This window comes from Podarcis tiliguerta (genome assembly GCF_965153285.1).
Source record: "Podarcis tiliguerta genome assembly, chromosome: 12".
NCBI lineage: Eukaryota > Metazoa > Chordata > Lepidosauria > Squamata > Lacertidae > Podarcis > Podarcis tiliguerta.
In genome coordinates, this window is record NC_139545.1 from 53,064,626 (window position 1) to 53,088,348 (window position 23,723).

The window sequence follows — 23,723 nt, forward strand, 5'->3', positions numbered from 1 at the left end:
TCCTCACAAATACTGACTGCAGCTGAGATAGCCAACGTGGTGCTTTCAAAGCATTGTAAGAACTACAATTCCCATCAGCCCCATTTAGCAGATCATGCATGTTGGGAGCTGTAGTCCAGTGGTAAATGGTGTAATGGTTAGAGTGTTGGACTGTGAACTGGGAGACCAGGGGCAGGCGAAAACAAGCTTGCTCCATCTTCCATGTGACTGTTCTTCAGATATTTGAGGACAGCTACCCTGTCTCCTTCTCAGTCTTCTCCTCCAGGCTAAGCATTCCCAACTCCCTCAACCATTCCACATATGGCTTGGTTTCGAGACCTTGGTTCCCCTCATCTGCACACATTCCAGCTTGTCAATATCCCTTCTTGAACTGTGGTGGCCAGAACTGGACACTGTACTCCAAATACTGGCAGAAGAGAGCAGTATGATTACTTCCCGCTATACTCCTGTTGATGCTGCCTAGAATAGCATTATTGAGGGGAGGGCATATCAGAGCCAGATAAACAATATGGCAGCTACTCATCCACATGGGTGTAATCTGATTATCTCATTTTAGCTAATCAATTTCCTTCCTAATCACTCATTCTGTTAATACACACACAAACCATAACAAGCTTTTTCAATCTGTTCTGGCTCATTTGCTGGGCTGCTGGCTGCTCAGGTCCCCCGCTCTGCATGTTTCCACAAGCACAAAACCACCCAGCATGGCACTGAGAAGTAAAGTGGAGACAACGGATCAGAAAGCGACTGGGGTCTTGGGCAGCCTGGTCTGATTCTTTGAAAGCTCTGATTGCTTTAACAAATTGGATGAGGAAAAACCTCTAGGGGGTAAATATGAGAGCAATCAGGACGATCACTGCAGCTCAGGAGAAGCGAAAGGAATTGGGGGCGCGAGGTGGGCTGAGTCACAAATGAAGCAAAAGGGAGCACAGTTTCATTTTCCTAATGGGGTCCGCTGCCGTAGCTTCTCAGCATTGCTCCTACAGTAGTGAGGCGGTAGAAGCGGCCGGTTCTGGAGGCTTGGGATTTTCTCATTTAAACATTAAAGCAAGGGTCAGCAAACTTTTTCAGCAGGGGGTCCATGTCACTCAGACCTTGTGGGGGGCTGGACTATATTTTTGGGGAGGGGGAAACGAATTTCTATGTCCCACAAATAACCCAGAGATGCATTTTAGATAAAAGCACACATTCTACTCATGTAAAAGCATGCTGATATAACAGTATTGCGGAATAGAGTTGTCATGCAGAGACATTGCCAGTGTTCAAGGGCACGAGCCATCAGGCAGAATCCAGTGGATTCCCGCTCACCACTGAATCCTAGAATCGTAGAACTGTAGAGCTGGAAAGCATCCCCAAGAGTTATCTAGTCCAACCCCCTGCAATGCAGGAATCTTCTACCCAATGTGAACCAGGGTGGTGTAGTGGTTAAGAGCAGTAGACTCGTAATCTGGTGAACCGGGTTCGCGTCTCCGCTCCTCCACATGCAGCTGCTGGGTGACCTTAGGCCAGTCACACTTCTCTGAAGTCTCTCAGCCCCACTCACCTCACAGCGTGTTTGTTGTGGGGGAGGAAGGGAAAGGAGAATGTTAGCTGCTTTGAGACTCCTTCGGGTGGTGATAAAGTGGGATATCAAATCCAAACTCTTCTTCTCTTCTTGAGCCCATGAGCCTGAGATTAAGAGTCTCATGGTCTACCGACTGAGCCATCCTCATTCAAATCTCAATAAATGGTGATCGCGTTATTCCAAAATGTGTACTCGGTGGTTTTCTTCCTTGGTCCTCATGTATTTGATAAACAGTATTATAAAAAGAGGAAGGATTAGATTTTCTTTTGGCTGCTCTGAGTTGACATGTTAGCTTTCCAACTAATGCTACCAGGGCCGTCTTAATCGTTGGCGCTAAGGGTGCACCGCGCCCGGGCACCAGGCTCTCAGAGGTACCAGGCCAAGAATCTGGGGCCTAGCATTGGAGTCTGGGCAAGAGCTGCCGACAGCCGAGTGGAGCAGAGCCCGTTGGAACGCCATGGGCTCTTCTGCTGCGGGCGACTCTTCCCCGGACTCCAACGTTTGCCCCGAACTTGCAACGAGCCACCCGCAGCAGAAGAGCCCGCAGCACTCCAGCGTTGGGTGGCGCTGGGAGCATGCGCCAACAACGGAAAAGCCACCTGCAGCTTGCGCATGCAACAGGATGTGGCGCGCAGTGCCCACAATGTTATTTTTTTTATATTTTTTATTAAGTTTTTTACATAAGAAGAAAAAATAACAGAAAAATACAGAAGTACAAAAATACAAAAATACAAAACAACAGAGAAAGCAACACAAAAATAAAAAGAAACAGAAAAACAATTAAAAACAATTCCATTTCGTAATATTCCTTGCATTTACTTATTTCCCAGACTTCCCCACACCTCCCTTCACTGTATTCTAGTTCATATATTTAATCAGCAAATCCCTTCCCTCTGTCTTGTCTAATTTTAAATTGATCTTAGTATCTTAATATATCTTAATCTCCTTAATATCTTAACAAATTAAAGCCTTTTAATTTTACACCTTTTAACCTTTAAATTTTCTGTACTCCTTTACCACTTTATTACTAATAACCTTTTACGTTCAATCCGATGACATACTAACATTCATTTATCTTATAGTATTTCTGTAGATAGTCTTTAAATTTCTTCCAATCTTCTTCCACCGTCTCTTCTCCCTGGTCTCTGATTCTGCCGGTCATTTCTGCCAGTTCCATGTAGTCCATCACCTTCATCTGCCATTCTTCCAGAGTGGGTAGTTCTTGTTGCGATGCCCACAATGTTATACACCGCTCCGAAACAGTTAGCCGCCATGCAGCTGGGGGGGAGGTAGTGGTGACTGTGCCACCCGGCATTTCTCCCCAGCATGGAACCCACACCCACCTTCCTACGCCCCGCAACCATTCTAAAGGTAAACAACTACAGTCATACCTCATGTTACGTCCGCTTCATGTTACATTCTTTTAGGTTATGTCCCGCGGCGACCCGGAAGTACCAGAAAGGGTTACTTCCGCGTTTCGCTGCTTGCGCAGACGCGCAAAATGATGTCATGCGTATGCGCAGAAGCAGCAAATCTCAACCCACGCAGATGCGCCGCTGCGGGTTGCGTTCCTTTCTTGTTGCGAATGGGCCTCCGGAATGGATCCCGTTTTCCCGTTTGCAACCAGAGGTACCACTGTATTTCCTTTAAAAAAGGGTCAACAACTTTGGGGTGTCCCCCCCCCCCAAAAAAGGACGAACAACTCTGGGCAAGCAAGGGGCACCGGGCGGATCTTTGCACCCTGGCGCTGCGTATGCTTAAGACGGCCCTGAATGCTACTCTCCAGCCTCAAGCATGCCATGATTCATTATTCAAATTTTCTGCTGACTTCTGGCATGTGGCTATCTCTAACAGTGCAAGAAGGCTAATCTTTATCAGTCATCTTTTGGTTAAGATAATCCCCAAGCCCCAATAATGCAAGTGCAGGAAAAATGCTAGCCATCGCATTGTAGATTGAACCTATTTCAATGGAAACCTTCGACTTGTTGTTATTGTTTAGTCGTGTCCGACTCTTTGTGACCCCATGGACCAGAGCACGCCAGGAACTCCTGTCTTCCACTGCCTCCCGCAGTTTGGTCAAACTCATGTTCGTAGCTTCGAGAACACTGTCCAACCATCTCGTCCTCTGTCATCCCCTTCTCCTTGTGCCCTCCATCTTTCCCAACATCAGAGTCTTTTCCAGGGAGTCTTCTCTTCTCATGAGGTGGCCAAAGTCTTGGAGCCTCAGCTTCAGGATCTGTCCTTCCAGTGAGTACTCAGGGCTGGTTTCCTTCAGAATGGATAGGTTTGATCTTCTTGCAGTCCATGGGACTCTCAAGAGTCTCCTCCACCTTCGACTAGAAAGACCAAATAAGATTACAGTTCCATTTTTCAATCCCTCATCTAGTCATCCCTAACGTGGAATTCGCTTTTTTCACAGCTGTCACACTCTGGCATGACATCTTCATCCAACTTTATTCACTGTAGCGCTTGAGAGAGGCTCTGTCTCCCCAAGCTGTAACACACAGCAAAAGTGTATAAATCCAAAACATTTAATCATTTCCTTCCGACAATGATTTGCAGAAATGTATTCTTGAAAGGGTCTTGTCTTGGAGATCCCAGCAAAGATTTCTTTGTTGTGATTTCCTTTCTGCCAGTCTTTGTCAAAAACGCACCACGTGGTGCCTTTCAGGAGGGGAGATTTAGCAAAGCACAGAAAAATGTTAAAATAATAATAATAAAAGCTGTCAAGAAAGGTTAATGAGTTTTCAAATGTGGCATCTGCTCTATTCTTCAGCTTGTAGCGCGGCAAGATAAGAAATTAATTAATGCATCCTTTTGCTTCCTCTGAGAGGGTAAATTCTTGCCCTTTCAGTCTGGATGACGGCAAAACCGCCTGCTGGGGAACCGAAAAATTAATCTTTGAAACTTTTGTGGAAGTTGCATTTGAAGTTCAGAAATGCCATTTCCAGAACCTAGAACTTTGGAAGGAAGGAAGGAAGGAAGGAAGGAAGGAAGGAAGGAAGGAAGGAAGGAAGGAAAGAAAGCTATTAAATAAAAGTTTCTATATTTGGAGTAAATACAGAGCCTTCACTATGCAGGTAACTTGCATCTTATAGGAGGGTTTGGTTCCAGGGTCCACACATAAATGCATAAAGGCAGGAAACAGCCCCCCCAATACCCCCCCCCCAAGGTGGAGGGCTGCTTGCCTGGCTTCGGGAAGACAGCATCCCAGAGCCCTCATTCCACCTTCACAAAGTCCAGTAAAGGAGGCACTAAGCCAGGCACCCCCAAACTCGGCCCTCCAGATGTTTTTGGGACTACAACTCCCATCATCCCTGACTAACAGGTCAGGGATGGTGGGAATTGTAGTCCCCAAAACATCTGGAGGGTCGAGTTTGGGGGTGCCTGCACTAAGCCCTCAGACAGCCTTCCCAGTGCCAAGGAAGCCTGTGATCACAGCCGTGTGCAGGGGAGAAGGGATAAAGAAATGGGGAGTGGTGAATGGTGGGTTTCCTCCACTCCACATTTATTTATTTATCCCCCCCGTCACATACACATACACGTGCAAAGCTACGATCATGTAAAGATAATAAGCGAAAGATGTCAGTTACCTGTACAGTGGTACCTCTGGTTAAGAATTTAATTCATTCTGGAGGTCCGTTCTTAACCTGAAACTGTTCTTAACCTGAGGTACCACTTTAGCTAATGGGGCCTCCTGCTGCCGCCGCACGATTTCTGTTCTTATCCTGAAGCGAAGTTCTTAACCCGAGGTACTATTTCTGGGTTGGCGGAGTCTGTAACCTGAAGCATCTGTAACCCGAGGTACCACTGTATTTACACCTGTTGGAAATTAACTGGGGGATACCAGTTAATCCTGAGTCCTGGAGTGGGGAAACTGCAAAAGAAAAGAAAAAAACGGCAGACTGCCTGAATTCAAAAAGTACATGGAGTTTCGGTTACTCCATCGCCAAAAGAGCCTCCAACAGAGATTTATACAAAAGTAGGTGCAGTGTTTGCAAAGCACAGTAAAATACAAGTTGTCAGACCTTTGCATGTCCTAGTACAGTGGTACCTCAGGTTACAGATGCTTCAGGTTAGAGACTCCGCTAACCCAGAAATATTACCTCGGGTTAAGAACTTTGCTTCAGGATGAGAACAGAAATCGTGCTCCGGCGGTGCAGTGGCAGTGGGAGGCCCCATTAGCTAAAGTGCTACCTCAGGTTAAGAACAGTTTCAGGTTAAGAACTGAACTCCAGAACAAATTAAGTTCTTAACCTGAGGTACCATTGTATTAAGTGCTTGCAATTCTGCTTTCCCCCACCCCCCACCGTTCTCGGAGTTGTGATAGGAATTTTATGGTATTAGATATATGGTAATGTTCATAACTGCACATACATAGATCAACACAGGAAGACCAACCTGGAACCATTTTGATTCTTAAACTGACCAAATCCTTTCTCTGCAAGGTTAAACTGGAAAAGCCTCCCCATTGTCTCTTTCCTCACAAATCCTGTCTCAAGGATATGTCTGTTTGAATAAGGTGTGAGCCTGTGACCTGGCCCAGGAAATAAGTATTTTACCACTACAAAAGAATGACCAGGCTCCCCAGGCAATCCAATCAAGTAATTTGCCAGACAGGAGATAAACTGTGACAGGAGAAAAACAACATTTAAATTTCTGTGATGTAGGTGGGATGTATCTGAGGGGTGGTCTTAGGTTACACCCCTTCTGTGATGTATGCATAATGTTTCTGGGGGTGGTCTTGATCTAGAGAATGGGAATTTCAAAAGTCTTTATAAGCCCTTGCACAGCAATTTTGGGGGTCCTCTTCCTCTCCTGCGTGTGAGGGGAGCACCCTGTTGCAACAGATCAATAAAGATCAAGCTTACTAGCTGCTTTGCTTCTCAATATTCTCTGGTTGGCCTCTGTTATTTTCTCCTACCAATAGGGAACCTATGTAAGGACTCTATATGGGCTCTTGGATACCCCATAAGGGAAAAGGGCATATTTTTATTTACAACAGAGTAAATAGACTACAGCCTTAAGTAAGTTTAAATGCTTTACTTACAGGAATCAGAGATCTCACTCATGTATCATTCGACACTGCAGCAGAAACAACACAGGCAAGGTATTATTGGTTACAAAATACGGACTTTAATCTCAAACATACAGTCTGAGATGTCTGCTCAGTTACATAGTTCAAAGAGAAGATGGGAGGACAGGAAACAACCCTTATTTACTTCCTCTCCAAAGGTGAGGGGGGCATGACCTAACCAAGCCTTCTGTAACAAATCACAGCAATTTACAGCTGCCTGGTCCTTAACCCCATCATTTATTAACTAGCATAGGCGTGCATTGTTAGGTTTGAATGCAAAATCTCCCACAATCCAGGCAGAGAGCATAATATATAGCAAAATGTCCGACACGGTTTTAAGCGCTGATCTATACATGACAGGCCCCGAGTGAGATTTCGTTTGGCTGTTACCACTTCCCCCTGAGAGCAGACTTAGCAAAATATTTCTCACTTCCTTCCCCATTTTCCACCTAGTTGCTTTGTTTAGCTTCGGGTTTGCAACCTCGTTCCATAAACGCATGACATTTTGTTTGCTCGGTGGCTGCAGCGGGAACACTTTTTGTCTCTCCGCCGCGAAGGCAGAGGCATGCAAGCCAAAGAGTTTGTTTGACTTGTAGCTGGGGAGAAAAACATCTGTCCTCTATCTTCTGGGATTAAGCAGCCTTTTAGCAGCAAATCACCTTGTGCTGTGAAGGAAGAGACATTTTAAATTTGGAACAGCTTCCTCTCCTCTCTCCCACCACATCTTTAGAAAATAGATGCAAATATGCTCGGGATTAGCTCTCCTAACAACTGTCGCAATAAACACAAGGATGCAATTGTTGCTGTGATTAACAGCGATGAGTTGGAGTCATTCACTTGCTGTCCCTGGGCCCCTTTTCGCACTCTTTGTCTTCTTTCTTTTGTAGGGTGTTTATTCTGGCTCAGATAAGGGGAACTTTCTTCTGACTGAGGTCCATATTTCCTCATGGGCAAAGGTTAGAGCTGTATAGACGCAAACACACACCTGTCTCCATCTTCCACCCAGGCAAGCAAGGACCTTGGGGCCAGTGATGGACAGGCTTAGGGATAGGGGATATTGCTCCGTGAGAGTCCTGAGGACCAGATAGAAAGGCCTTGGGGGCCATATCTGGAGGTGCACACCTCATTTGTCACTTGCAGAAAACTGGTTGCTGTCTTCTTCTTCGGCGATCCCTCGTAGCCAAGTAAGATTGTCTTCCATAAACACAGTTTTAACAGTGAGTCCGTAAGTGACTGTGGAGGCCAATTCTGGATCCACACATCCTTTCACAGTGGGGACATTGGTTTCCGGGCGGGAGTTGATCACAGTGTGGATTTGCCAAGTGTGCCTTCCTCCTAGTATGTTTCTCCCTTGCGTCCTGAGTTTGAGTGTCTTCAAAGCCCATGACACCTTTGGTCAAGGTTGTTCTCCAACTGGAGCGCTCGCAGGCCAGTGTTTCCCAGTTGTCAGTGTGTATACTACATTTTTTAGATTTGCCTTGAGGCAGTCTTTAAATCTCTTTTGCTGACCACTAGAATTACGCTTTCCATTTTTAAGTTCGAAATAGAGTAGTTGCTTTGGAAGACAATAATCAGGCATCCTAACAACATGACCAGTCCAACGAAGTTGATGTTGAAGAATCATTGCTTCAACACTGATGATCTTTGCCTCTTCCAGTACACTGGTATTAGTTCGCCTGTCTTCCCAAGTGATGTGTAGCTGTAACTGTTGGAGGATGGATGGCGGCTAACAGATTGAGGTTGAATCCTGACAAGACAGAAGTACTGTTTTGGGGGGACAGGGGGCTGGTGGGGGTGGGGGACTCCCTGGTCCTGAATGGAGTAACTGTGCCCCTGAAGGACCAGGTGCGCAACCTGGGAGTCATTTTGGACTTACAGATGTCCATGGAGGTGCAGGTTAATTCTGTGTCCAGGGCGGGTGTCTACCAGCTCCACCTGGTACGCAGGCTGAGACCCTACCTGCCTGCGGACTGTCTTGCCAGAGTGGTGCATGCTCTAGTTATCTCCCACTTGGACTACTGCAATGTGCTGTGTGTGGGGCTACCTTTGAAGGTGACCCGGAAACTGCAATTAATCCAGAATGCGGCAGCTAGACTGGTGACTGGGAGCAGCCGCCGAGACCATATAACACCGGTCTTGAAAGACCTACATTGGCTCCCAGTACGTTTCCGAGCACAATTCAAAGTGTTGGTGCTGACCTTTAAAGCCCTAAACGGCCTCGGTCCTGCATACCTGAAGGAGCGTCTCCATCCCCATCGTTCAGCCCAGACACTGAGATCCAGCGCCGAGGGCCTTCTGGCAGTTCCCTCATTGCAAGGTTACAGGGAACCAGACAGAGGGCCTTCTCGGTAGTGGCGCCTGCCCTGTGGAACGCCCTCCCTTCAGTTGTGAAGGAAGTAAGCAGCTATCTTCTCTTTAAAAGACACCTGAAGGCAGCCCTGTTTAGGGAACTTTTTAATATTTAATGCTGTATTGTTTTTAACCGCCCAGAGTGGATGGGGAAACTCAGCCAGATGGGCGGGATATAAATAATAAATTATTATTATAGTAACGGAGCAGTGACCTTAATGCACACTGGCTAGAGTGTTGTTAATAAATAATTGGGTTTGGCTAGCAACATGCGCAACAGCATATAGAAGCCAGAGCTTGGTGGTAGAGCTTCTGCCTCGGATGCAGAAGGTCACAGGTTCAATCCCTGGCGTCTCTCGGCAGGCCTGGCAGAGATGTCCTCTCTGCAACCCCAGAGATTTAGTACTTATTTGTAAAAATATTTGCGTACCATATATGTCATTTTAAAAGATCTATCAAAGTGGCTTACAGCAATAAAAACATGAAACCATACAACAAAACCACAAAAAGGAATTTTAAAAGGCACCGGTGGTCTGGGGGCTGGCAACACCAGAACAGGCCTTTTCTACAGTTGTTCCCCATTTGTGGAATGCTCTCCCTACAGAGGTTTGGCTGGCGACTTCATTATAAACCTTTAGGCGCCTTGCAAAAACGTTCCTCTTGTTTGGCTGATTGACATCCAATGCCCTTTTAAAAGGTATTGGGGCAGGATTATTGATTTTTTTCGTGTTCTTATTTTTATCATGTATTTTGTGTTTTTATACTGTGATTTTATGTTGTAACCGCTCTGAGACCTGCAGGTATAGGGCAGTATACAAATTTACTTAATCATCATCATCATAGAATCTTAGAGTTGGAAGGGACCCTAGGGTCATCTAGTCCAACCCCCTGCGATGCAGGAATCTCATAATAATAATAATCCTTCAACAACCTGGTGATGTTACTGGACTCCAACTCCCATCGTCCTTGACCAATGCCTGAGCCACCAGGGGAAGTGCGGCACTCAATATTTGGAGGGCACCAGTTGGGGAATCCTGCTTCGTTTCGTATTTCATCATTTTGCATTTCCCTCTTGGATCCAACGTTGGGGGAAAAACCTGACGCTTGTCTCTTCAGAAGGGGAAGTATTTGTTGCAACAGCCACTTCACGGAAACATTCCTGTGTCGTTATGCAACCTGATGGATGTGCTGGTCCTCGTCCCGACGAAAATATTTGACTTTTGAGAAAGAAAAGCTTGTGATTTTGGCTGGGAGATGTTGCCTTGCACATACACACACCCTTTGCTGGAGCAGCAGCAAGCAGTTGAGTTTCTGGACCGCATCATCTGGACCACAGGATTGTTCCTGTTCTGCTTGCCAAAACTTCCCCAGCTATGAGCGGATCCAGCCGCCTCCTCCTTGATCTCGGAAGTAATTGATAGCCGGGTGAGCTGGTCCCAAACAAGAGAGCTATTTATTATGTATTACGAGGAAGAAACCTGTATGTGTCGGGTTATTACTGGTGTCCTGTGATGGATTACTTCATGCTCAAATGTTGATTGGAAACTTGGATGAGGGTTTGCAAAACTGTTGCCTAGATATGTCCTATCCAGTGGCGTAGCGTGGGTTGTCAGCACCCGGGGCAAGGCAAGTAATTTGTGCCCCCCCCCCCCGCTGCACTGTCCCTCCCCCAGATAGTCCCTCGCTCTCTCTCTGCACTGCACGCCTGGCACCCTCCCCTCCACAGTGGGCGGCTCCCCGGCAGCTCGGATCGGATTCGCACAGCCAGCACTGCAGTGAGAGAGAGTGCGTGAGCCAGGTAGGGACAGAGAGCTGCGAGTGCGAGCGCCCCCCCCCCCCCAGATGTTGCGCCCAGTGCAGCCGGGGCCCCCTGCACCCCCCACGCTATGCCACTGGTGCTATCCCAGAGCCTTCAGGTTGGTAGCAATGTTTTCCTGCCTTGCTGGTTCTGAATAGCCAAGTTAGTAATGGGAGGCAGCGGTGGTGTAGTGGTTAGAGCGTGTGACAAGGACCTGGGAGATGCAAGGTTTGAATGCCCACTTGGCCATGAAATTTACTGGGTGACCTTCGGCCAGTCACTGCCGTACAGCCTGACCTACTTTGCAGGGTTGTTGTGGGGATTAAAATGAGGGAGGGGGGACTGTACCACCTTGAGCTCCTTGGAGGAAATAGAGATAGATGTTGCCAGTCAGTCAATAACAGAGACCTCTGTCACTTCGCACGCAGAAAATGACTAGAGGGGCAGAGCATCTTCCCTATGGGGAAAGGTTGACAGTGTTTGGGGTGTTGTGGTTTGGGGGAAAGAAAAGTGGGGGGAAGGAGGGCTCAGTAGACGTGTACAGTGGTACCTTGGGTTACATACGCTTCAGGTTACAGACTCCGCTAACCCAGAAATAGTACCTTGGGTTAAGAACTTTGCTTCAGAATGAGAACAGAAATCGTGCTCCAGCGGCGCGGCAGCAGCAGGAGGCCCCATTAGCTAAAGTGGTGCTTCAAGTTAAGAACAGTTTCAGGTTAAGAACAGACCTCCAGAACGAATTAAGTTCTTAACCCGAGGTACCACTGTATAAGCATATGGAGAAAGAGAGTGGTTCAGGAGACTAGTGATGTCATCCAGTGAAGCTCAACAGGCAAAACAATGGACTCCTCGACACAGCACTTCTTTAACCTACGGGACTCATTGCCACAAGATGTAGAGACGGTCACCAACTTCGGTGGTTTTAAAAGAGGATTGGATAAATTTATGGAGTGAGAGGCTATCAATGGCCACTAGTCAGTGCTTTGTGTTTTTGTAAAAGAGAATTAGGTGCTGAGACTTACATTTTTATATTTAAAAAATCCCAGTCACCAGTCTAGCTGCTGCATTCTGGATTAGTTGTAGTTTCTGAGTCACCTTCAAAGGTAGCCCCACATACAGCACATTGCAGTAGTCCAAGTGGGAGATAACTAGAGCATGCACCACTCTGGCGAGACAGTCCACGGGCAGGTAGGGTCTCAGCCTGTGTACCAGGTGGAGCTGGTAGACAGCTGCCCTGGACACAGAATTGACCTGCACCTCCATGGACAACTATGAGTCCAAAATGACTCCCAGGCTGCGCACCTGGTCCTTCAGGGGCACAGTTACCCTATTCAGGACCAGGGAGTCTCCCACACCTGCCCACCCTCTGTCCCCCAGAAACAATACTGTGGACGCTCGGGTTGTGAACGTGATCCATGCAGGATGCATGTTCGCAACCTGCAGAGTTCGCAACCCGCAGCAGCGTGTCTGTGCACACACAGGTTGCGATTTGGTCTTCTGTGCATGCGCAAAGCGCGATTTAGCGCTTCTGCGCATGCACGACCCCTGAAACCTGGAGGTAACCCGTTCCGGTACTTCTGGATTTCGGCAGGTCCGTAACCCGAAAAAAACGCAACCTGAAGCGTCTGTAACCCAAGGTATGACTGTACAGTGGTACCTCGCTTCAGGTTACAGACTCCGCTAACCCAGAAATAGTACCTCGGGTTAAGAACTTTGCTTCAGGATGAGAACAGAAATCACGTGGCAGCAGGAGGCCCCATTAGCTAAAGTGGTGCTTCAGATTAAGAACAGTTTCAGGTTAAGAACGGACCTCCGGAACAAATTAAGCACTTAACCCATGGTACCACTGTACTTGTCAGGATTCAACTTCAATCCATTATCTGCCATCCATCCTTAAAAGCATTAGAAGAGTCCTACTGGATCAGGGCAGTGGTCCATCTTGTCAAGCATCCTATTCTCCCAGTGGCCAACCGGGAGAGATCAGTTGAGTTGGCAGGTGTGCATTGACAGCCCCTCAGTGCATGGGCTGTTCCCTTCTGCCAGCGCATATTATAAGAGAGGTTTATGGTAGCAAGTCCTCTGCCCAGAGACCATCAAGACCAGGCAAGCACGGATCACTTTGCTTTGGAGCACTCTGCCCGGCCTGTTGTTTGCACAGGAACTTGGGCGAGTGTGAAACAGGTTCGGCCACAGCAATGTGCACAAGCAGAGATATTCTAAGAATATAGCGCCAACCCCACTAGCAAATAGGAGCAAGTCAGGCATTTAAAAATAAGCATGACTGACAACACCGAAAGAAAAGGGTTTCGAAACCAAACAAGAGCTCTCGAGCTTGCATTTAAAGAAATGTCATTATAGGATGAATATGTGAGCAGGATTTGAACTATGAGCAACAGAAGAACTTAAAGGTAGTGTTGCTAAGATATGAAGTAGAAGGCAGAGGGAGGGAAATCAAAACATCATGGAAAAGGGGATGGGAAGTTGCCAAAAATAACAAGGAAAAAAAATGCTTTACTGTGTATTGAAGTGTATGTGTTAAATTTTTGGAAAGCTTAATAAGAATTTGAGTTAAAAAGGTTCTCTCGAGCTTGCGCCTTATCTTGCATGCATCCAGGTGCACAATGCAATTCAATGTCAGAAGGCAACCACTGGATCTTGAGCAGGAAAGAGAGAGTGAGAGAGAGTTTCTTGGCAAAGCTAGCTGGGAACTGAAGGAGCTTTGAATGGTGTGACTGAAAAACAGGGGTATACCTAGGGGTAAGGTAAAAGGTAAAGGGACCCCTGACGATTAGTTCCAGTCGTGACTGACTCTGGGGTTGCAGCGCTCATCTCGCTTTATTGGCCGAGGGAGCTGGCGTGTAGCTTCCGGGTCATGTGGCCAGCATGACTAAGCCGCTTCTGGCGAACCAGAGCAGCGCACGGAAACGCCGTTTACCTTCCCGCTGGAGAGGTACCTATTTATCTACTTGCACTTTAACGTGCTTTCGAACTGCTAAGTGGCAGGAGCAGGGACCGAGCAACGGGAGCTCACCCCGTCACGGGGATTCGAACCGCTGACCTTCTGATCGGCAAGTCCTAGGCTCTGTGGTCTAGCCACAGCGCCACCCGCGTCCCTTTAACCCTGTATAAGGCACTCCTAAGTGTCCCACAATGCAACACCCAAGTGAGAGAGGATCGGTCTCTATCATCAAGGGGCACATTTCAAACATCACCTATTTTAAAAGAGGGCTACTTCCATTAAAAGAGTTCTTCAGAACCCTTTCTTTTTGCACTCCATCCCTGTCGAGGGATTAAGATGCTGATAAAATCTAGACTAAAGGCTGAGCGTTCACAGCAAGAGGCTGCCTATATTGCATTCGTGGGCAGACTTCTCAAGTTTTCTAGTTAATCGCAGGCATTTGAAAACAGGCGTTACTAGTCTTTTCAGCAGAGTTTATACATCCAGCTATTATTCCATTAGGGACGCGGGTGGCGCTGTGGGTTAAACCACAGAGCCTAGGGCTTGCCGATCAGAAGGTCGGCGGTTCGAATCCCTGTGGTTGGGTGAGCTCCCGTTGTTCAGTCCCAGCTCCTGCCAACCTAGCAGTTCGAAAGCACATCAAAGTGCAAGTAGATAAATAGGTACCCCTCCGGCAGGAAGGTAAACAGCATTTCCGTGCACTGCTCTGGTTCACCAGAAGCGGCTTAGTTGTGCTGGCCACATGACCTGAAAGCTGTATGCCAGCTCCCTCGGCCAATAAAACGAGATGAGCACCGCAACCCCAGAGTCATCCGCGACTGGACCTAATGGTCAGGGGTCCCTTTACTTTTACCTATTATTCCACTGCAGAGAGAAAAACCTTAAGTAGCTGAGAGAGTTTTGCTTAGTGGTTGCTACAGTGCCCTTATATGAGAGTTGGTGGAACTGAAAATAGGATGGTTTCCAGATTTCCTCTTGTACTAAATTAGAATTGCCGGGCATCAGTTTGGCTTTCGTTCCTGATGGGTGTCCTTGAAGGGATACTTCCATGCATGGAAAATCATGCGAATGGGGCACCCTTGAAGGTAGGGTCTGGTTGTCCTTCATGTGTCCTGCAAAGGATTATGGCAGGGTCACCAACCATATTGATGGAAGAGTGAGTGGACACAACTTCCTTCTTTGACCTCTCTCTCCCAAAATTTCTCTTCATAGCCACTTTTGATCTCCAGGGGCTGTTCCAAGCCACCGGGTTTTTCTTTTCCCACTTCCATCTCCCTGAATGGGGGCTGGACGGGGGAAGCTCTAACATGCAAAGACTTGCAGTTTTCCAGTTGCACTGCAAGCTCCTCGTTTATTTTTTTCTGTTGGCAGATGAAACACAGGGAGAAATTAAGACGCCTCTGCGCTTATCAGATGAACCAAGTTAAAATACTCCCACAGTGGAGAAAGTGGGTCTCTTCCTCCCCCAACCCCCATACTCCTTTGAAAATGACTCACATCGTCAACTCCGTGTTTACTTTTCTCGCCCGAGGAGCAAAGATAACCCTCAAGTATTCATGCTGCTTCAACTCTTGCATATGTATAAGTTGTGCTTGAGATCCAAGGACTCTGGAGTTCCTTAGTGCAATTGGATGTGATTTTCATTCTGCAGTGCAGCTCTGTCAAAAGACAGAAAATGGAGTGTGGCCTTTCAGGTGTCGATACCTTTTGAGGAATTGCTGGGCCGCTTGCTCTTTGGTGGTTTGAACTGGCCATCTTGATGTCGGGATGAAGAGGAATGCTTAGAAAATCCTCGGGCAGTGGATGCCTCCTAGCTTTTATGGGAGTGGCAGGGAAACTGCAACTCCCATCACCCCAAACTCCTGGCCACGCTAGGAGTTGCAGTTCAGCAATATATAATATATAATATAATTTTTTATTTCTACCCCGCCCTCCCCGGCCAGCTGGGCTCAGGACGGCTAACACCAGTAAAATTACAATTAAATTACAATTTTTTAAAAACCAATTTAAAATACAGGTTAAAATATAATTTGAAAATCAGCCTCATTTTAATAGTAGCCCATAGATCAAGACCATAAGGGGAGGGAAACATAAGGGTCAGACTGAGTCCAAACCAAAGGCCAGGCGGAACAGCTCCATCTTGCAGGCCCTGCGGAAAGATGTCAAGTCCTGCAGGGCCCTAGTCTCTTGTGAACAGAGCGTTCCACCAAGGCGGGGCCAGTACTGAAAAGGCCCTGGCCCTAGTTGAGACCAATCTAACCACCTTGCGACTTGGGACCTCCAAGGTGTTGTCATTTGCGGACCTTAAGGTCCTCTGCGGGGCATACCAGGAGAGGCGGTCCTGTAGGTACGTGGGTCCTAGGCCACGGCTGGATGGCTACAGATACCCTATGTTAGAAGGCGGACTTTAGAGGGGCAACACATTCCCCAAGCTCTTGTGGGGTATGTGCAAACCATATATGCAAACCATATTTTGCGCTCTCCTCTTTCACCCTCATTAAAAGTTTCTTTAATTCCTCCTCAATTTCTGCCATCAAGGTTGTGTCATCTGCATATCTGAGATTGTTGATATTTCTTCCAGCAATCTTAATTCCGGCTTGGGATTCATCCAACCCAGCCTTTCGCATGATGAATTCCCCTTGAAAAGTACATAGTGCCAAAGGAGGAAGTTAGGGGAGTGGCCCTCTTTCCCACTTCCTCTTTCAGCTCTATGTGGTTTTCTAGGTTCCAATCTAGTTCCATCTGGTACGCAGGCTGAGACCCTGCCTGCCCACAGACTGTCTCACCAGAATGGTGCATGCTCTAGTTATCTCCCGCTTGGACTACTGCAATGCACTCCATGTGGGGCTACCTTTGAAGGTGACCCGGAAACTACAACTAATCCAGAATGTGGCAGCTAGACAGGTGACTGGGAGTGGCCACCGAGACCATATAACACCAGTCCTGAAAGACCTACATTGGCTCCCAGTACATTTCTGAGCACAATTCAAAGTATTGGTGCTGACCTTTAAAGCCTTAAACGGCCTCGGCCCAGTATATCTGAAGGAGCGTCTCCACATCCATCATTCTGCCTGATCACTGAGGTCCAGCGCTGAGGGTCTTCTGGCGGTTCCCTCTGTGAGAAGTGAGGTTACAGGAAACAGGCAGAGGGGCTTCTCGGTGGTGGTGCCCGCTCTGTGGATCACCCTCCCATCAGATGTCAAGGAAATAAACAACTATCTGACTTTCAGAAGACATCTGAAGGCAGCCCTGTTTAGGGAAGTTTTTAATGTTGGATGTTCTATTGTGTTTTTAATATTCTGTTGGGTGCTGCCCAGAGTGGCTGGGGAAACCCAGCCAGATGGGTGGGGTATAAATATGATGATGATGATGATGATGATGATGATGATGATTTCTGCTGGATCCATTGGAAAAGTGAAGTGTTTTGTCTTCCTTGCTGCTTCAGGGTGGGTAATGGTGATCCAGGGAGGGGGATAAAAAGAGTGTGTGGAGCCAGTGTGTGAAGCCAGTGTGGTGTAGTGGTTAAGAGCAGTAGTCTCGTAATCTGGGGAACCGGGTTCGCTTCCCCGCTCCTCCACATGCAGCTGCTGGGTGACCTTGGGCCAGTCACACTTCTCTGAAGTCTCTCAGCCCCACTCACCTCACAGAGTGTTTGTTGTGGGGGAGGAAGGGAAAGGAGAATGCTAGCCACTTTGAGATTCCTTCGGGTAGTGATAAAGCGGGATATCAAATCCAAACTCTTCTTCTCTTCTTCTTCTTCTTCTTCAACACTCACTCAAAAATCCAAATGTTCCCAAAGGCTTGCGATTGCTGAGTATCATCGCATCAGTTAAATTAGCAGAACACCCTGCTGCACAAATGAAGTTTGAACTCTCAATCAGAAACGGTTTTGCTCTGCTCTGTCTTTTGCCTTTTGGTAGCCTGACTCACTCCATCCCTTGGGGTTTTAACAAAAATGCCCAGCTGGACTTCTCCCTCCCTAAAGCAGCTTTGCCTGATGAAAATACTACACATCCCTTTTCGCATAGCATCAATACACTTTCTAATGTCACCTCTAGAGAGCAGAACAAGAGGAGATAAATCAATAAAAAGCCAAACAAAATTTATTTAGGGTGCATTGGATCCTTATGGCAGAGCAGTGCCAAAATGCTGGTGCCACAGAGTAGCTCATGTTTCTTTAGCTCAGATGTTGTGTGGGATTGTTGTACAATAATACCATTCCACCAAGGCACCATGGGTTTTTTCATAGAGCAGAGTGAAAATAGCTTCCTGGAATTGTCTGCATTCATGGCCGATGAAATGTTGAAGGCAAGGAACATTTGCATTGCTATCTCACCTTTTTCTCCAACGAGCTCAAGGTGGTGGTATACAATGCAGCCAGTGTGGTGTAGTGGTTAGAGTGTCGGACTAGGACCTGGGACACCAGGGTTCGAATCCCCACTCTGCCATGACGTTCTCCCGGTGATCTTGGACTGATCACTCACTCTCTGCCTAATCTACCTCACAGGGTAGTTGTGAGGATAAAATGTGGCTGGTTGGAACTATTTACACCACCTTGAGCTCCCGGGAGGCAAGGCGGGATATAAATAAAAGAAATGAAATCATGAACTGAAATAGGTTCTTCACATTTAAACCCTGCAGCAACCTTGCGAGGCAGGATAGATTTTTATTGCTTGTAGGGAAGAGGAATTCCCCATCAGCTTGCAAACTCTACAATGCATTGTTCTAGCCTCATGCATGCAGAGCAGAAAAACTTTTTGGGAAACCAGGAGGGGAATGATTTTGACACCCATTGCTGCTTCCGTGTGCTGCTTCACCTGTGCAAATCACACCCCACTGTTTCACCATGTGGAACAGGCAACTGAAGACTCTAGATCAGCAGTTCTCAACCTGTGGGTCCCCAGATGTTGTTGGACTACAACTCCCATCATCCCTGAGCTCTGGCCTTGCTAGCTAGGGGTGATGGGAGTTGTAGTTCAACAACATCTGGGGACCCACAGGTTGAGAAAGGCTGCTCTAGATCATGGGTAGGCAAACTAAGGCCTGGGGCCGGATCTGGCCCAATCGCCTTCTAAATCCGGCCCATTGACAGTCCGGGAATCAGCGTGTTATTACATGAGTAGAATGTGTCTTTTTATTTAAAATGCATCTCTGGGTTATTTGTGGGGCCTGCCTGGTGTTTTTACATGACTAGAATGTGTGCTTTTATTTAAAATGCATCTCTGGGTTATTTGTGGGGCATAGGAATTCATTCATTATTTTTTTCCAAAATACAGTCCGGCCCCCCGCAAGTTCTGAGGGACAATGGACCGGCCCCCTGCTGAAAATGTTTGCTGACTCTAGATGTATGTGGCCCTCCATATAGTGCTGCCCCACATGAAGTGTGCAAAGCTTGTTTCGGTTTTGCTGTTTCCATTGAAGTTTCCATTTCTCTTTCTTCTTAGGCTGCGGGAGTATGTGGGATAACCTTACTTGCTGGCCTGCAGGAAGTCTGGGCGAAGTCAAAGTCTTGCCCTGCCCTGCCTATTTCACCTTCTTTTCAAGGACTGCAGGTAAGTGGCTCTCCCAATTCAGAGCATACAGGAAGATGGTTTTGTCTGTGGGTTTATATCTGCGAGTCTTTCTGACTAAAGGTGAACAGCTTTGATAAAAAAACTTTATAAACGAGTGCCAAGTCTGATGGCAGACATCTTGTCATCCTGAGGCACCTGCACAGTTTCTTTTTCCCCATTATGGAGAAAGCGGGTAGAGAAAGCTTTTTCCTCCTTCTCACCTAGCTAGTGGCACCTCGGTTCTCGAATGTAACCCGTTCCGGAAGACTATTTGAGTTCTGAAACGTTCGAAAACCAAGGCGCAAAGGGCTGTCTACAAATTCAATTGAGAAAATTGAAAAACAAGCAGTGGAAGCCGTTCGACTTCCAAGGCGCGTTCAAAAACAGAAGCATTGACTTCGGGTTTTCAGCATTCGGGTTCCAAAACATTCATCAACAGAGATGTTCAAGAACCGAGGCAACACAGTATTTAGTACTTACTGATTGCAGTGGGACTTGCTTCTAAGTAGATGCCCATTGATTGGCTCATGCTGCCCAGCCAGTCAAGATGTTCCTCAGGAGAGCTCTGACATTGTCTTTTATTTTTATTTTCTTGACACCATGCCAGGAGTTATTTTGAGCACATCTCTCCCAGTCGTGCCTCCACCATGTCAGGAACCCTGTAAATGAAACGGTGATTTTCTTTAAAAAATCTTTCTGTTCTGAGGTCCCCTGACTTAAGAGCTTTTTTGGCAAGCGCAGCTAATTTGATAGGCAGGGTCGGATCTGTCAAAACGCCTTCACTGGAGATGGGCTGAGCTCCATAAAGCTCATCCCCTGTTCCCCATCGCCTCCACTCAAACTTTTGTCAGGGCTGGTTGTAAAGAGCCCGTCTGTTTCTAAATCTCAGACTTCATGACAGCCCCTTGTTCTGTGGCAGTCGCTGAATGCAGTGAGACAAGGGCAGAAGAAATAGATCTGTTGATTGCGAAACACTCGCCCTGAACAGCTGATTCACTAAAAGATTCAACTTTCCCCAAGAGTTTACTCACTGCAGTTATCACACCTGTCTTCTGCAGGCTTTTGAAATGTCATCATAAAACTGTGGGCATTTTTTAACTCTACCTCTGCTGATATTTGGTAGGGCTGGTGGTGGTCAGATCATAGTATCATCATCATCATCATTTATTACTTATACCCTGCCCATCTGGCCAGGCCTCCCCAGCCACTCTGGGTGGCTTCCAACAGAATATTAAAAACACAATAAAGCAGGCTTCCTCAACCTCAGCCCTCCAGATGTTTTTGACCTACAACTCCCATGATCCCTAGCTAGCAGGACCAGTGGTCAGGGATGGTGGGAATTGTAGTCTCAAAACATCTGGAGGGCCGAGGTTGAGGAAGCCTGCAATCAAACATTAAAAAACTTCCCTAAACAGACCTGCCATCCGATGTCTTCTAAAAGTCAGTTATTTCCTTGACATCTGATGGGAGGGCATTCCACAGGGCAGGTGCAACTACCAAGAAGGCCCTCTGCCTGGTTCCCTGTAACATCACTTCTCGCAGGGAGGGAACCACCAGAAGGCCTTCGGAGCTGGACCTCAGGGTCCGGGCTGAACGATGGGGGTGGAGACGCTCCTTCAGGCATACTCTAGAATTGTAGAGTTGAAAGGGACCCCAATGATTATTGCAAGAATATGCATCTGTCCCAAAAGGGGGATCAAACCTGCAATCTTGGTGTTATCAGCACCATGCTCTAACCCAGGCTTCCTCAACCTCTGCCCTCCATATGTTTTGAGACTACAATTCCCAGCATCCCTGACCACTGGTCCTGCTAGCTAGGGATCATGGGAGTTGTAGGCCAAAAACATCTGGAGGGCCGAGGTTGAAGAAGCCTGCTCTAACCAACTGAGCTATCGCTGGCCCCTGCATTGCCAGTTGGTTGTTGCTGTCAGAGCAAGCCTTGGGGTGTGGGCAGCTATCTCCAAATCTAGGTGCTAAAAGGATGTTTTTCAGGTCCAGGTCTCTGGCTCTGTACTGCTGGATCTGGAGTCACTGAAGTGCTGCAGGATTGAGATGCTTCTTGATGAACCACACAAGGGTAGCTCCGGGAATGGATAGCAGGCCTGGCCAATCCAGAGGCTTCAAACGTTCTGTCAGTCGCACAGACAGACACTGCACAACCCTGTTCTGTTCTGTGCCGGAAGAACCGGTGCAAAGACATTTAGCTAGGATGCAAGCTTAACGTTCTGGGCCAAACTCTGCATGGCATTAAATGGCAACTCTCCCAAAGCCTTGCTTGAAGGAGTTTGGTGCCCTCTAACAGCCTGACTGGGACACGGGTGGCGCTGTGGGTTAAACCACAGAGCCTAGGACTTGCCGATCAGAAGGTCGGCGGTTCGAATCCCTATGATGAGGTGAGCTCCCGTTGCTTGGTCCCAGCTCCTGCCAACCTAGCAGTTCAAAAGCACGTCAAAGTGCAAGTAGATAAATAGGTACCGCTCCAGCAGAAAGGTAAACGGTGTTTCCATGCACTGCTCTGGTTCGCCAGAAGCGGCTTAGTCATGCTGGACACATGACCCGGAAGCTGGACACTGGCTCCCTTGGCCAATAAAGCGAGATGAGCGCCGCAACCCCAGAGTCGGCCACGACTGGACCTAATGGTCAGGGGTCCCTTTACCTTTAACAGCCTGACTGCAAGCATGTGGTTCTCCTTAGCTAGCCAGGATAAATGCAGGGGCCAGGGCAGAATTGAGAAAGATCTAGCTGAATCATGTAACTGCTGAGCTGTTTGTCTTCCCCCTCACTGCAGCTGACATCTTGTCCACATCACCAGCTCAGTTTTCCAGGCTTTTTTTTTTTTCTTTTCATTTTCTGTTTTCCATTCTCCAAGGCACCAGGATTCCTACCATCTTTCCCATTTCTGGCTGCCAAACCCGATTCCAGTAAATCGTTTTGCACTTGCTGTATGCTCTTTTTGCAGACAGGGGAGTCCGCTGGCTTCAGATAGTGTCATTTCCCCCCCCCCCCAAAAAAAAACCACGCATTGACTCCAGGCTATGTTTCTACACCTAGAAATTGAATGAGATGCCTTTTCACCCTGGAAGCCCTCTCTAAATAGCGCCATCAGGAACCAGCAAGTTTACTTCCACAGCTTGCTTTGCAGATCAAGTTCTTCTATTTAGCTTCCTCTTATGGCATGGCTTTCCTCTTGTGGCAAGCTAGAGGCTTCCAGAATTCTGCCTCAGTATATATATTTTTAGGGATGCGGGTGGCGCTGTGGGTAAAAGCCTCAGCGCCTAGGGCTTGCCGATCGAAACGTCGGCGGTTCAAATCCCCGCGGCGGGGTGCGCTCCCGCTGTTCGGTCCCAGCGCCTGCCAACCTAGCAGTTCGAAAGCACCCCCGGGTGCAAGTAGATAAATAGGGACCGCTTACTAGCGGGAAGGTAAACGGCGTTTCCGTGTGCGGCTCTGGCTCGCCAGGGCAGCGTTGTCACGCTGGCCACGTGACCCGGAAGTGTCTGCAGACAGCACTGGCCCCCGGCCTCTTGAGTGAGATGGGCGCACAACCCTAGAGTCTGTCAAGACTGGCCCGTAGGGCAGGGGTACCTTTACCTTTTTATATATATATTGTGTGTGTGTGTGTGTGTGTGTATGTGTATAAGGGTCTCACCCCATCACCATATACAGTGGTACCTCAGGTTAAGAACCTAATTCGTTCTGGAGATCTGTTCTTAACCTGAAATTGTTCTTAACCTGAGGTACCAACTTTAGCTAATGGGGCCTCCCGCTGCCGCCGTGCCACCGCCACACAATTTCTGTTCTCATCCTGAAGCAAAGTTCTTAACCCGAGGTACTATTTCTGGGTTAGCAGAGTCTGTAACCTGAAGCGTATGTAACCTGAAGTGTATGTAAACCGAGGTACCACTGTATATATATATATAGTGATGGGGTGAGACCCATACAAATAATTACAGAAACAAAAGCCAGAACCAAATTCTTATGGTCAGGATTCCACTGTTTCTTCCCAACACTTATCATTCCACACCCAGTCTTCATTGAAGCATCTCTAGGCTTTATTCCTACAGATTATTTTTCTATTTCTGCAAACCTTGGTGTTCCCACAGTCTTGCTTTGCTTGTGTGTGTGTGTGTGTGTGTGTGTGTGTGTCATTTTAACTATATAAGTATAGTTGTACTTCGGAAGTCGAACGGAATCCGTTCCGAAAGTCCGTTCAACTTCCAAAACATTCGGAAACCTTCTGATTGCCTACACCTCCTCATGCTGCCGGGAGCAGGGACAAAGTGCCTTAGAAAAGAATTCTTTAATACATTTTCCGAAAGTTTTCTTTTTTAAAAAAAACTTTCCCCGAATTGCTGGAAAACTTCACACGTGCACCCAATACTTGGTAAAATGTTGCCCTCAATGTTATTACCATAAGTAGGGTA

The 23,723-nt window shown here is 47.4% G+C and overlaps 1 protein-coding gene across 1 annotated transcript in view; it reads left to right on the forward strand.

Annotated features, from left to right (window-relative positions):
• Positions 1 to 23,723, forward strand: part of LOC310660986 (vasoactive intestinal polypeptide receptor-like) — a 109,927-nt gene that overhangs the window by 41,778 nt on the left and 44,426 nt on the right. Inside the window, exon 3 of the mRNA XM_083406650.1 lies at positions 19,192 to 19,299. Coding sequence (XP_083262776.1) covers positions 19,192 to 19,299 — 108 coding nt within the window. The remainder of the gene's footprint in view (positions 1 to 19,191; positions 19,300 to 23,723) is intronic.